General features: G+C 56.3%; 1 protein-coding gene across 2 annotated transcripts; it reads right to left on the bottom strand.

Moving 5' to 3' along the window:
- Positions 1–3,147: 3,147 nt before the first annotated feature.
- On the bottom strand, positions 3,148–12,202 carry SLC2A8 (solute carrier family 2 member 8). Of its 2 annotated transcripts, XM_052649030.1 has the most exons (10): positions 12,083–12,202; positions 11,825–11,987; positions 11,366–11,572; positions 9,445–9,544; positions 7,817–8,016; positions 6,967–7,110; positions 6,760–6,868; positions 5,863–6,036; positions 5,370–5,515; positions 3,148–3,839 (listed from the first exon to the last, which is right to left on the bottom strand). In XM_052649030.1, exons 1-10 carry the CDS (start codon positions 12,136–12,138, stop codon positions 3,702–3,704), a joined length of 1,437 nt encoding a protein of 478 aa, XP_052504990.1. In that variant the 5' UTR covers positions 12,139–12,202; the 3' UTR covers positions 3,148–3,701. The 2 variants fall into 2 exon arrangements, with proteins under 2 accessions (XP_052504990.1, XP_052504991.1); XM_052649031.1 differs by lacking the exon at positions 11,825–11,987 and having other exon boundaries at positions 12,083–12,116.
- Between the last annotated feature and the right edge of the window lie 671 nt (positions 12,203–12,873).

Raw genomic sequence — 12,873 nt, 5'->3', positions numbered from 1 at the left:
TCTGTGCTGCCAAGGGGATATTTCAAAGTGGGCTTCCTCAGAGCATTGATGAAAATTTCCCACAAGCCTGTTGATCTTCACTAATCAAGCAATTTTCTAATGATCAATTTAGTTTCAGAGATATTTTTTGACGTTAAGGAGAGAAGAATGTATTATTTGGGCAGCAGAAATGAGTTTGGGGGTCCTGAACCTCTTTCCATTTTGTCTCTGTCCCTCTTAATCACTGGTGGTAGTCTTTCCCAATATAATTCTAACTTTGTGGAGTCTTCTATGAACTTACTGGGATTCACTCCGTGAGACAACTCACACCCACAGACCTCTTTGAGATAAAACCTTCTTTACCTTAGGCTTTCAGTGTCATATCTTTCTGGCTTTTCCTACTGTTGATGGCATTCTTATGAGAAGACTACTGAAGTGGTTTGCCGTTCCCTTCTCCAGTGGAGCATGTTTTGTTAGAACTCTGCTCCATGACCCGTCCATCTTGGATGGCCCTACACGGCATGGCTCATAGTTTCTTTGAGCTAGACAAGGCTGTGATTCATGTGACCAGTCCATGGCGTCGCAAACAGCTGGACACTACTGAGCAACTAAACTGAACTGAACCTTAGGCTTGTGTGATTTTTAGGCTTACAACTTTGCAGATCAGAAGGCTGAGATGGATCTCCCTGGGATAAAATCAAGGTGTTTTCCGGGCTCTGTTCCTTCTGGAAACTCTAGGCAAAGAGTCTCTTTCGTTCCTTTTTCCAGCTTCCAGAGGCTGCTTGCATTTCTGGACTAGTGGGCTAGTGGGCTCTTCTAGCTGATGTGTTCTGCCACAGGCTAAGCAGGTGCTAAACCCCTAATAGCCACTAGGAGGTAGAAGAGGGTTTCCTGCCTTAGTCTTGCAAACCCACCTGTGGCCACCGGGAGGTAGCAGAGTGCTTCACGTCTCAGTTGGTTCAGTGGCCCAGTCCTGCCTGCCTCTTTGGGATCCCATGGACTGCAGCACGCCAGGCTTCCTTGTTCTTCACTATCTCCTGGAGTTGGCTCAGGGTCAAGTCCATTGAGTCGGTGATGCCATCCAGCCATCTCATCCTGTTGCCCCCCTTCTCCTGCCCTCAAATCTGTCCCAGCATCAGGATCTTTTCCAGTGAGTCCACTCTTCACATCAGATAGCCAGCCACAGTATTAGGTCTTCAGCTTCAGCATCAGTCCTAAAGAATACTCAGGGTTGATTTCCTTTAGGATTAACTGGTTTGGTCTCCTTGCTGCCCAAGGAACTCTCAAGAGTCTTCTCCAACATCACAGTTTGAAAGCATCAGTTCTTTGCCGCTCAGCTTTCTTAATGGTCCAACTCTCACGTCCGTTCATGACTACTGGAAAAATCATCAGTCAGTCAGTACAGTTGCTCAGTCGTGTCTGAATCTTTGCAACCCCATTGACTGCAGCATTCCAAGGCTCCCTGACCCATCACCAACTCCCGGAGTTTACTCAAGCTGATGTCCATAGAATCAGTGATGCCATCCAACCATCTCATTTTCTGTCGCCCCTCTCCTCTTCCCTTCACTTTATCCCAGCATCAGGGTCTTTTCAAATGAGTCAGCTCCTCACATCAGGTGGCCAAAGAATTGGAGTTTCAGCGTCAACTGCAGTCCTTCCAGTGAACATTCAGGATTGATTTCCTTTAGGATGGACTGGTTGGATCTCCTTGCAGTCCAAGGGACTCTCGAGTCTTCTCCAACACCACAGTTCAAAAGCATCAGTTCGTCGGTACTCAGCTTTCTTTATAGTCCAACTCTCACATCATAGTTTTGACTACATGGACCTTTATTGGCAGTGATGTCTATTCTGCTCCGTCCACTGCGTGGCGTTAGGGAATTTCTTGCCATAGGTTCTTAAAAGCCAGGATCCTCCTGGAAATTGTTCTGGGGGTGCTAGTGGGTGATGGGATGGATGTTGGTTGGCAGAACACTTTTCTATCCCAGGCTAGGTAAAGCACAGCTTCTGCACCTGTCCTCTGGGGACATTTCATCCTGCCCCACTTCATGGGTGTGTGCCGGATGGTCCTGGACTGGGTTCCTGTGGTAGATACAGGACTGTCAGCTGGGGCTGCCTTAGTCCCTGAACCATCTTGTGCTGTCATGGGAAGGCCTCAAGGAATGTAAGGGAACCTCTGAAGAGTGCATGTGTCCATAGTCCTTGGTACTATAAGTAGGTGCTAGTAGCAATCAGAAGTTGCTGAGGGAATAGGGTAGAAAATAAAAACTTATAAAGATTTCAAATATTCTCCTATGAAGTACCCCCTTGAGCCTCACATGCCACCTTTTTCTCATCTCCACCACAGCCTCCTACCCTCACCCGCACGGTCTCACCACCACCACACGAAACTGATTTGAGCACTTATTCAGTGCCATCCTCGCATCTAAGTGCTTTCCATGATCATCTCCTTTCATCCTTGTTAACAACCCCACAAGGGAGGTAGCATCATTGTGCCCATTTTACAGGTGGATAAACTGAGGTTTAGGGAGGTTAACTGACTTGTCCAGGTCTCTCCACTGCTCTGCCCTGGATCACTCCATGCTTCCGCTGCCCTTCTTTCCAGTCTTATTTGGTCTCATTACAAAGCTTAATGTGTCAAGATGGGCATATGATAGAGGTTGCACAACCTGAATAAAGTGAATAAAACAGGTTCTGGAACAAAAAGTCCCCCCTGTGTAGTGATGCTGGGAAGTGTGTATGTCAGGGGAGAGATCTTTAAAGACAGAGTCAAATTCTAAACCAGTTCTGCTTGGAAAGGTGCAGGTGTGAATTTTTTTTATTTATCTGAATAAAGGAGTTAATGTAGAATAGTGCAGAACAGATGGTTAACTGCTCTAAAAACAATTATATTGAAGAAATCAGTGTTTTCTAATTTTCCTACAGTAAATGTGTATTATACAGCACACAATAAAAGTAATTTGAAAAAAGACTTCTGGCTCCATTAAAGTTAATATGAAGAGAGGAACTTTTTTTGAGAGGAACATTTTTTTGCAGGAGGAACTCAATCAAATTTGCTGACTAATGGTTCAGGGGGCTGAACCTGAGGAAGGAGTCAGAAATAACCTCCAAGTGCCAAAGGCAAGCCTGGCTGATCACGAGGAAGCTGATCCACAGATGTTCCTGGCAAGAGTCAGTTCATGGGAGGCCTGCTTTTATGGGAGGGACAAGAAAATGCTCTTCTTGACTGCAGCCCACACAAACAGCTCATGACCTGATTTTCTGAGTCAAATATTTATTTGGCAAAGTTCCTCCCTGATAATGCAGCCACGTGAGAGGAGATACCACAGGCCATCACCCAGCCTCCAAAGCGTCTCCAGAAAACCAGGAACCAAGAGCCCCCCTCCTCCGCTGTCACTTCTGTGTCATGATGGAGTCGGCGTGTGGAGGACTGACCACAGGACAGCGAAGCGTCTCCAAGATGTTCCTTCTCCCGGATCACAGGGCAGCAGTAGAAACTGGACCCAGCAGCTGGGAACCTTGTCCCCGTGCTTCACTGGGCAGGAAGGAGGGACCCCAGAGGACAAGGCTCCGAGGGGCTGTCGTCCTGGCTCCTGACTCCCTGAGGACAGCCAGGGATCCGGGCTCCCAGCAGAGGCTCAGTTTGGAGTCACAGGTAGGCCCCATCCCCTCTGAGGCTCAAAGCAGGTGCAGCAAGTAGGGCAGCCGCTCACAAGAAGAAGCTGTCATCGCCCCTCAAAGTGGGCTGTGATTTGCTCCAAAGTCTTCCCTTTGGTCTCAGGGACACAGGCCAGAGTGAAAAGGACACCGAAGATGCAGAAGGCAGAGGCCAGCCAGAAGGCACCATAGGGCCTGAGCACCTCCTGCGAAGATAAGAGGCAAGGCTGTGATATGATGCGGGAGCCCACTTGGGCCAGGAACCCTCCTGGGCCCAGAAGCCGAGGTCCTGCCCCACCATGCCCAGGCTCAGGGATGTGCAGGAGGGCCTGGTGGGCCATCCAGAAGCCCAAGCTGAGCACTGTGCAAGCTGTGGATGGTGTGCGGTGGGGACACTGAGCTCACTGTGACGAAGTGACTGCCCCCAGGTCAGAGGCCTACCATCAAGTGACAGCTGGCCTCCAGTCCCCAGGATCCGACTCCAGGGCCCAGAGGCTCTCCTCTCCGCTCGATCTGGCCCTGCCCTCTGTGGTTCCTGACGGCTTAGGAGTCTCTCTCCTTGGTGCCAGAGGAAATGGGTGAGCTCTCGGTGGTGATGGGGTCGTGTGCGCACATGGGAACACTCAGGGCCCATGAGCGGAGGGGAGAGGGAGCAGCAGCCCTGGGCACAGGCGGTGCACCCTCCCCGCCCAGCCCCAGTGTCATCTCAGCTGCCAGAAGCAAAGGCTGCCCGCTTCCAGCCCCTCTGCCTCGGGCACCTGGCCACCCCACCCCGCCCTCCTTGAAGCCTTTCTCCTGGCCTCTCAGTGACAGCCAGACCACTCTTAGGTCCCTTGCCACCATCCCCTCCTCGACTGTCAGCCCCCTCCAAGCTCCTGGAACTCCCCTCCCCTCCAGGGCTTTGCTCTGGTCTTCGTGATGAGCTCCCTGGAGCAGCGCAGGCCCTGCGGGGTCCAGGCCAGCCCCAAGCATTCACGCCAATCATGACTGGCCTCCCCTTGCCCCAGCCCAGCCTCCTGGTGGTTCATCCTCCCACCACTGGCCACTGTAGTACCAGCCCTTGTCATAAAGGGGGCCCTGTCCATCTCATTCACTGCTGCTCTGGCACCCTAAACAGGCCTGGATGTGGCACGTACCAGGAGCCCTGGGGGGAGTGGGGGGAGAACGACTGAACAGATGGCTTGACTGTCTGCACCAGAGCGGTGCCCGCACTGGACTGGAGGCCTTGAGGCTGGGACCAAGTCTGCATCAGCCCATCCGCCAGCTAGTGGCAAAATGTGGAACCGAACTGATGCTCCCATCAGCTCTAAGAGGGAGGCACTGTCCCCCTTCTCCGCTTTGAGGCAAAGAAGCTGGTTCAGAGAAAGGGAAGCAGCATACCCAAGTCACACAGTGGGAAGCGGCCAAGGTGGGGACGGGGCCCAGCCTGCACTCCAAAGGTGGAGCTTCTCACGCAGCCTTGCTTCCCAAAGTCCCCAAAGTCCAGTGGGGGAGGAGGTCAGTCCTGCTGTCCTTCCAGCTCAACAGCCTGGAGGGTCCCCAGTGGTCACAGCCTGGGTTCTGTGCCTGCTCCAGCCCGTCTGCTTCCCCACACCCCCGACTAGGATGGGCTCGCAGGCTGGTGGGGCTTCAGCCTGCAGGCAAGGCTGCCAACCCCAAGTCTGTCACAAGAGTAATTCTGAAAAGTACTTTTCTGCCGGCTGTGGCAGGGGGAGCCTGTCAGGGCCTGCACTCACCATGAGGCTGCTGAACTCTTTGGTCACCAGAAAGGCCATGAACCAGTTGGTGAGGACGCAGACGCCGGTGGCCACGCCCTTGACATGCAGAGGGAAGATCTCAGACATGAGGAGCCACGGGATGGGCCCCCAGCCCACAGCGAAGCCTGCAAGGGCAAGAAAGGCCTCAGGTCCGCGGGGCTGGGCGGCCCTTGGCTCGCCGAAGACCACCCCTGGGCTGAAGTGGGGCCCGGATTCAGCCTGGGGGCTCAGGTCACTCCCCTCACTTCGGACGCGTCAGGCCTTGCTCTACAGAACAGCACGGGAACCGGGCGGCTCGGAGGGCGCTTGTGCGGTGACGTCAAAGGAGCAGAGCGGGGCTGAGCCGGTGCCCGGCACACAGTCAGAGCTGTAAACCCAGGGGTGAGGCCGAGCAGGCCGGGACTCCAGGGACCCACGGGAACCTGGCAGCGACAGGGCGGCCCCCTCAACCTCCCCTCAGCCCCCCACTCACCGGCGATGAAGAGGCACATGCTGCCCACCGCCAGCCAGGCCAGCCCCACGTTGGTATCGGCAGGCTCCATGGAGACAGGCGCTGGGAGGTCCACGTGCGAGGAGTTGCTGGGGCCGCCCTCAGTCAGCTTGAAGTAGGCGCCAAAGGCGCTGGTGCTGAACACCATGACCACACCTGTGGGTGGAGGGCGGCGGTGGGCAGGGCAGTGGGAGGGCATGAGGCGGCGGCCTGCAGCCCAGGCACGGGGCAGCTGGGGGGCTGGCGGTCAGTGCACGGTGTCCCTGGCAGGTGGCCTGAGCTCCTCCGTGAGGGGCAGTGAGTGGAGACCCGCCGGGGCACCCTCGCTCCAGCCTGGCCCTCCCAGCCCCGGCTTGGCCCTCACACCTCAGCCGACCCCAAGAAGCTTCTGGAAGCAGACCCTCCCTGGCTTTGAGGAGGCAGGAGCAACCACCAGCAGCCAGGCCCACTTCCCCAGCAGCACCGAGGGCCCGGCTGCCCACGAGGAGCTTCCCTTGCATTGCGTGCTGATCCTTGCCTTGGCCTGCCACCACCTCCATCTCTGTTTCAGAGGGGAAGTTGGCTCAGGTAGTCACTTGCCCAGAGAGGACCCAGGCTTCAAGGCCTCTTCACCCTCAGGCCATCGGTTTCCTCACTGTAAACCGGGCCCTGGAGGGGCCTTCTCCAAGATTCTCTGCCCTGGTTAAGGCATGCCGCAGCAGAGCAGTGAGCGCAGGCCTGGCCTGGAGCCAATGCTCCTCTGAAGTCCTGCCCGTGCTCTTGGGGACACTCAGCCCTTGTTCTCCTCCTACAACATGCTGACCTCAGCAAAGGCCCTCCAGCCTGCAGTGGGAGGCCCCCAGTCGTGCAGAGGGCAGAGCCATCCCCCTGGGGCCTCACCTGACAAGGTCAAGAGCAGCCTCCGCCCGGCTCTGTCCATGATCAGGGCTGCTGTGGCGGTGAACAGCACCTGGATGACACCCATGACGACTGAGGCCAGGCTGCTGTCCTGGGGAGACGGGCCAGGAGGGTCAGGCGGACACCCCGGGACCGGGCCCCACCCACACAGCCTCCGGGTGAGGCAGGCCGGGGCAGAGGCCTCTTTACCTTGAACTTGGCCTCCTCAAAGATGGTCTCCGCATAGAACATGACGGCATTGACGCCCGACAGCTGCTGGAAGGCCATCAGGGAAATGCCGATGATGAAGGGCTTGTAGATGCCAGGACACCGCAGCTGGGCCACATGGAAGTCCTGCTCAGACGGACACCGGGCATCAGGGCTTCTCTCTACCTCTCCTGAGGGCACCCCGGCTCTGAGCTCCCCACCATTCTGGGGCCTGGTGGAGTGAGGGAGCCTCTGTGTTTTGTCCCAGCCCCACCTGTAGCCTCTGCTTCAGGTCCCCACATCACTTTACCCTCCCTTCCTCACGGCCCTTCCTGATTTTCTGGGGGATCCACGGAGATGCTCTATGAGCAGAGAACCCAGGGTTCCCGAGTCCCACCAGCCCTGGGTCTGGGTCTGGGCCGAGCACCTTCACCAGCCCCACTGATCCTTACCACCACCACCAGGCATGTGCTATGACCCCACTTAACAGGGGAAGAAACTCAGGTTAAAGATGGGATGGTCACACAGAGGTAAGGGGCAGAGACTCAACATTCTCCCTGGTCCTACAGCTTCCTGTTTCAAAATTCCGAGTCCTCAAGTCCCCACCTGCATTCTCCTTTGATATGGCCTGGCCCTTCTCTTGCAGGGACAGGGAGATCAGGGCTCAGGCTTCCCCAGGGATGGCTAAGACTTGGGTCCAGCCAAGTAGTGGCCCACAGGACATCACTCCCAAGCTCACGGGCCCTCGTGTGTGTGTGAGCACACACGTGTGCAGCTGTGGTGCTGCACTGTGTTGACCTCTGGGGTGATACTTCCAGGTCCCCCTCCCCAGTGCTGGCTCCCAGCCCCTCACCTGGTGCTCAGCCCCAGTGGGAGGCTCCTCCCAGCCCGGGGCAGAGCCCCACAGGAACTGCATGGCAGCCATGGCCTCCTGGCGCTTGTGCTGAGACAGCAGGAAGCGAGGGGTCTCGGGCATGAAACACATGAGCAGCAGCATGAAGGAGGGGGGCACGCAGCCCAGCACGGCCAGCCAGCGCCACTCGAGTACCCAGCCTGGGGGTTGGGGGGAGAGACGTCAGAGCGGCGTGAGCCAGCCCGGATCTTCTCGGGGAGCACCTGGCCCCTGCCAACCCAGGGACTCTGCTTAAAGGGTGGGGACCCCAGTGTCTTTGCAGGACTCCCCAGGGTTTGTCATTGATGTTGTCATTTTTATTGTTCAGTGTGGAAACAAGGCGGGGGGCGTGTATCAGTGAAGGTTTATGCAGCCACTAAACAAAGGTGCTCACTCTGTATTGCTGTGATATACGTGATATACAGCACCATCGGTCTGAAAGGGAGTGGGGGCAAGAGTGTGCACAGGCCTCAGCAGGTAGACTGACTGAGAAGCAGGCAAGGCTGGCTCCTCCGGGAGGAAGGGGGACAGAGAGGAAGCGGGGGCTTTTCACTGAAAAACGTCAGTCAGAACTCACAGAAGCTGATCAGTGAAAGTGTGGCTTATGATGACCTGGAAGAAATCCTATAGGTGTGACTACACCAAAGTGACCCTGAGTATCAGTGTCTACGCAATGGCTTTGGGACACTACTGGCCCCACAAGGCAGCTAGACTGCGGCCAGGACTCTGAATGAGAGTCAGGATGCTAAGTGGGTAGAAAGGAAAGACCACAGACCTGCATGTTGTCCACTCTGAGGAACCAGAGGGCACGTGCCCCGGACCCTGCCACTGCCCATCCGGCCCCAAACCCCCATTCCCTCATGGTTCTCAGGCCATCCCTTGACAATTCTTACTGGGGCCTGCTGCCAGGCACTTTTTACAGTGTCAGTTAATTTAATCCCTCAGCAGCCTTGGACTAGGTAAGGTTAATCTCCACGTGAAGACAGGGAACCTGAGGCTCCCAGGGGCAGTTGACTGGGCCAAGGACACACAGCTAGTAAGTGGCATATTCCCCTAATCCGGGGCTGTCAGATATGAAGCCTGCCTTTCCTCTACCCCAGTTCATTCCAGGGTGCCTCTGGAAGCTTCCTCTTGCTTCTGGAAGCTTCTTCATGCTGGCTCCAGCTCTGACCCTTGGGTTCTCTGGAACCTGCCTCCTTCAGGCTGCAAACCCAGTACTGATTCTCGGGGAGACACATTTGCGCCCTCCAAGCTCTTAGGCTAAAGACTTTCCCTGCAGCCCCAGAATCCTCGTTGGTCACCACACAGGGAGGTACTGCTCCAACTCGTCAGCCTTCCCTACACTCCTGGAATGGGCTTCTGCTCTGGGGAGATGAGGACATCACCTTCTCCAGCTCTCCTTAGAATACTGTCACGAGACCCACATGACCCAGGGTTCTCAGGGAAGTGGTATGGGAACGTGGCATCCTGGGCAGTGGCTGTCTGACCTTGGGCAAGTCTCCTGACCTCTCTGAACTTCAGTTTCTACATCTGTAAGATAATCAGACATCCATGAACAGTCACCACAAGAGATAATAAGAAAACCATACCTGCCAGGTAGGCTAGGAGGATGCCTGTGACCACCATCAGCTGCACACAGGAGCCGAGCAGCCCTCGCACCTCAGGGTAGGCAATTTCAGAGATATAGACCTGTTGGTAATTAAGACGAGAGTGTACTTGGGGTCCAGGGGTTCTTAAAACTGAAAACTCTCAGCCATTCAGAGCTGAGGAGAGCCTCGACTGGGGTACTTGCAGGCCCAGGGGACCCCTAACTGCAGGTCCCTGGCCATCAGAGATCCCCACCATGTAATCCACAGCACATGTTTAAAGGGTATATATGTGGACACTGTGTGTGTGTGTGCGGGGGGGTGTAGAGCTTTTTAAACTTTCATGTAATTGTATACCCTTGACAAAAAGCAAATTCTAACATAGTATGTGTGTAGAGCTTCCCTGGTGGCCCAGTGGTAGAGAATCTACCTGCCAAGCAGGAGATACAGGCTCCATCCCTGGGTGGGGAAGCACCCCTGGAGAAGAAAATGGCAACCCACTCCAGTATTCCCGCCTGAGAAATACCATGGACAGAGGAGCCTGGCGGAGTATAGTCTGTGGGGTCACAGAGGGTCAGATATGAGACTTGGCAACTAAACAACAACAACAGATGTGTGGTGGGCCCATGATTCCGCCTTTCTAACCACCTCCAGGAGACACACAGCTGCTGACCCAAGGACCACACTTTGAGTGGTGCCCTTGGAGTGAAAGCAGGAACCTCACTTGCTACCAGTGACTGCCGCAGCTTCCTCTGGGCTCAGGAGCCAGAAAGCACTTGCCCATGCTTCTGTGTTATTCCATGTCTTATGTCCATGACTAAGGCAGGTGTGTTTTTGCCCAATAAAAAAAAACCACCAAAAAAATCCAGATATAAAATCCAATCTAGCTGCTGTGTATTACCCAGCAGATGCAGTTGAAATGAGTGGTAGGTGCAAAGGGAGGGATTCTGAGCTACTGCTTTTAGTCTTGATTGCTTAGGGTGTGGGTGGTGGTGGATCACTCAAGCCCACGACGAGCAGCAGGTCACAGGACACCCGGCAATCCCAGCTGCCAGGGTCCAAGTCCTTCCACCGGCCATACCAGGGCCAGGGCCGTGTGTGTAGGCTCTTGTGAAGCCGCACAGCCACAGCCTGAGCTAACACCATCATTCCCACCTTATGGGCTCACAGAGGTGCTCTGCCCAGGGCTGTGGTTTCACCCAGACGTGTCCACCTCCAAAGGTAGCCTGGGCAGTGCTGGCTCAGGAGGTGGTGAGAGAGGAGCAGGGGGAATGCCTGGAGGGCCACTTCCTGAGCAGTGAAGGGGCGTGCCAGGTCCCAGCAGCCTCTGCCCCTGGGGACAAACCACAATGGGATTTTCCTGCTGAACTGTAGCCAGTGGTCTGAAGGCCAAGGGGGACCTAAGCCATCGTGTGAGGCTTCTGTTGACCATCCACAGAGGGCACCTCATTTGTAGAGCCAAAGAGAGGCCCTGTTAAGTGCCATCACTCAGGTTTCAAGAAGTAGCAATCACCACTGACTTTGTACTTAAACCAAGGACTTGTGGCTCAGCTGGTAAAGAATCTGCCCACAATGCGGGAGATCTGGGTTCCATCCCTGGGTTGGGAAGATTCCCCTGGAGAGGGGAAAGGCTATCCACTCCAGCATTCTGGCCTGGAGAATTCCATGGACTACAGTCCATGGGGTCGCAAAGAGTTCGACACGACTGAGCGACTTCCACTTCACGTTCCTTTAAGCTTCATCTGTAACCAGGGACGGATAACAACAGCTCTTTCCAAGGCCCCATGGGAGTGTAAGGAAGATGGAGCAGGGTGGGGCATGGTGTCAGGCACTCAAGAGGCCGCAGCCAGTGAGAGAATCAGGCCCCGAGTTCTGCCCCTTTTCCCGGGTCCCAGGGCGCCTGACTGGGAGGAAACACACTCACCGGGGCCACGAGCGAGGCAATGCCGCAGGCCAGGCCAGTAAGTAGGCGGCCTCCAAGCAGCATCCACAGGTTCTGAGCCGCGGTGATGACGGCGAAGCCGGCCACGAAGGGCAAGGCGCAGAGGAGGAGGCTTAGCTTGCGCCCCGCGCGGTCCAGGAGCCAGCCGCCCAGCACGCCCCCGGCCGCGGCGCCCAGGGTCACGATGGCCTGGGGGCGGGGCGACCGCCGGCTGAGGGAGGGGGCACCGGAGGCCCGCGGCCCAACCTCGCCCTCCACCCCACCCTCAGCCGCTGAGGAGACAGGGGAGATGGGCGACCCTCTCAGGGGAGCCAGGACATACTCGGCGGAGGGTCTCCATGCCCGCCCAAAGCCAGGCAGCGCGGGGAGGGTCCCGGCACCCGTCTTAGGGGTGGGCGGTGGAAGGCCCCTGAGGGCAGGAGGGTGAGCCCAAGGCCTCACCCCGAACCAGGAGGCTGCATCTTCGTCGAGGTGCGGGGCCGGGGGCGCGGCGCGCCTCAGGCTCGGGATGGCGGGGGAGCTGTAGCCGAGGGCGAAGCCGAAGCTGAGCGGTCCCAGGGCAGCGGCGAAGGCAGCGAGGAAGACGAGGCGGCCGCGGGGAGCGCTGCGGAGACAGGGGCGGTCGGTGAGGGGCAAGGCCTGGGCGCAGAGGATGGAATGGGGCCGCGCAAGCGGACCTGGGTTCCCCCTACTGCTCACCTGCCGCCGGGCGGCCGCAGGAGCGGCTGGGTCTCCTCTTGATCCTCAGGCGTCATGTCCGCGATCAACGCTTGCTTTGCGGGTTCCCGCGACGGGTCCCGCGAGTGCTGCCAGCACCGGCCTCTCAGGCCAGGGCAACCAACAGACAGTGAGGAGCGGCTCTAGGCGGGGTAAGGGAGCAGCCAATGGGAACGCAAGGCGGGGTTAGCGTCTGCTCTAGGAGCCGCCCTTCAAGTGAAAGCGGACCAATGGAAGTAAAGAGCCGGAGAGCGTCTCTCACTGGCACCGCCTCCAGGACGGGCATCCAATGTATAGGCAGGGGAGGAGCTTGTATGTGGCGGGGGCTCACACAGCCACCCAATAGGAGGGTGATGCGAGCTCGAAGGCGGGGTCATCTAAGAATCCTCGACCCAAACCGACCAACTCAACGTTCAGAAAACGAAGATCATGGCGTCTGTGTCAGACTTTATTTTTTTGGGCTCCAAAATCACTGCAGATGGTGACTGCAGCCATGAAATTAAAAGACGCTTACTCCTTGGAAGAAAAGTTATAACCAACCTAGATAGCATATTCAAAAGCAGAGACATTACTTTGCCGACTAAGGTCAGTCTAGTCAAGGCTACGGTTTTTCCTGTGGTCATGTATGGATGTGAGAGTTGGACTGTGAAGAAGGCTGAGCGCCGAAGAATTGATGCTTTTGAACTGTGGTGTTGGAGAAGACTCTTGAGAGTCCCATGGACTGCAAGGAGATCCAACCAGTCCATTCTAAAGGAGGTCAACCCTGGGATTTC

Source organism: Budorcas taxicolor, chromosome 11 (genome assembly GCF_023091745.1).
Source record: "Budorcas taxicolor isolate Tak-1 chromosome 11, Takin1.1, whole genome shotgun sequence".
Classification (NCBI taxonomy): Eukaryota; Metazoa; Chordata; class Mammalia; order Artiodactyla; family Bovidae; genus Budorcas; species Budorcas taxicolor.
The sequence above is the reverse complement of the archived record's forward strand: the minus strand, read 5'-3'. Positions and strand labels throughout refer to the sequence as shown.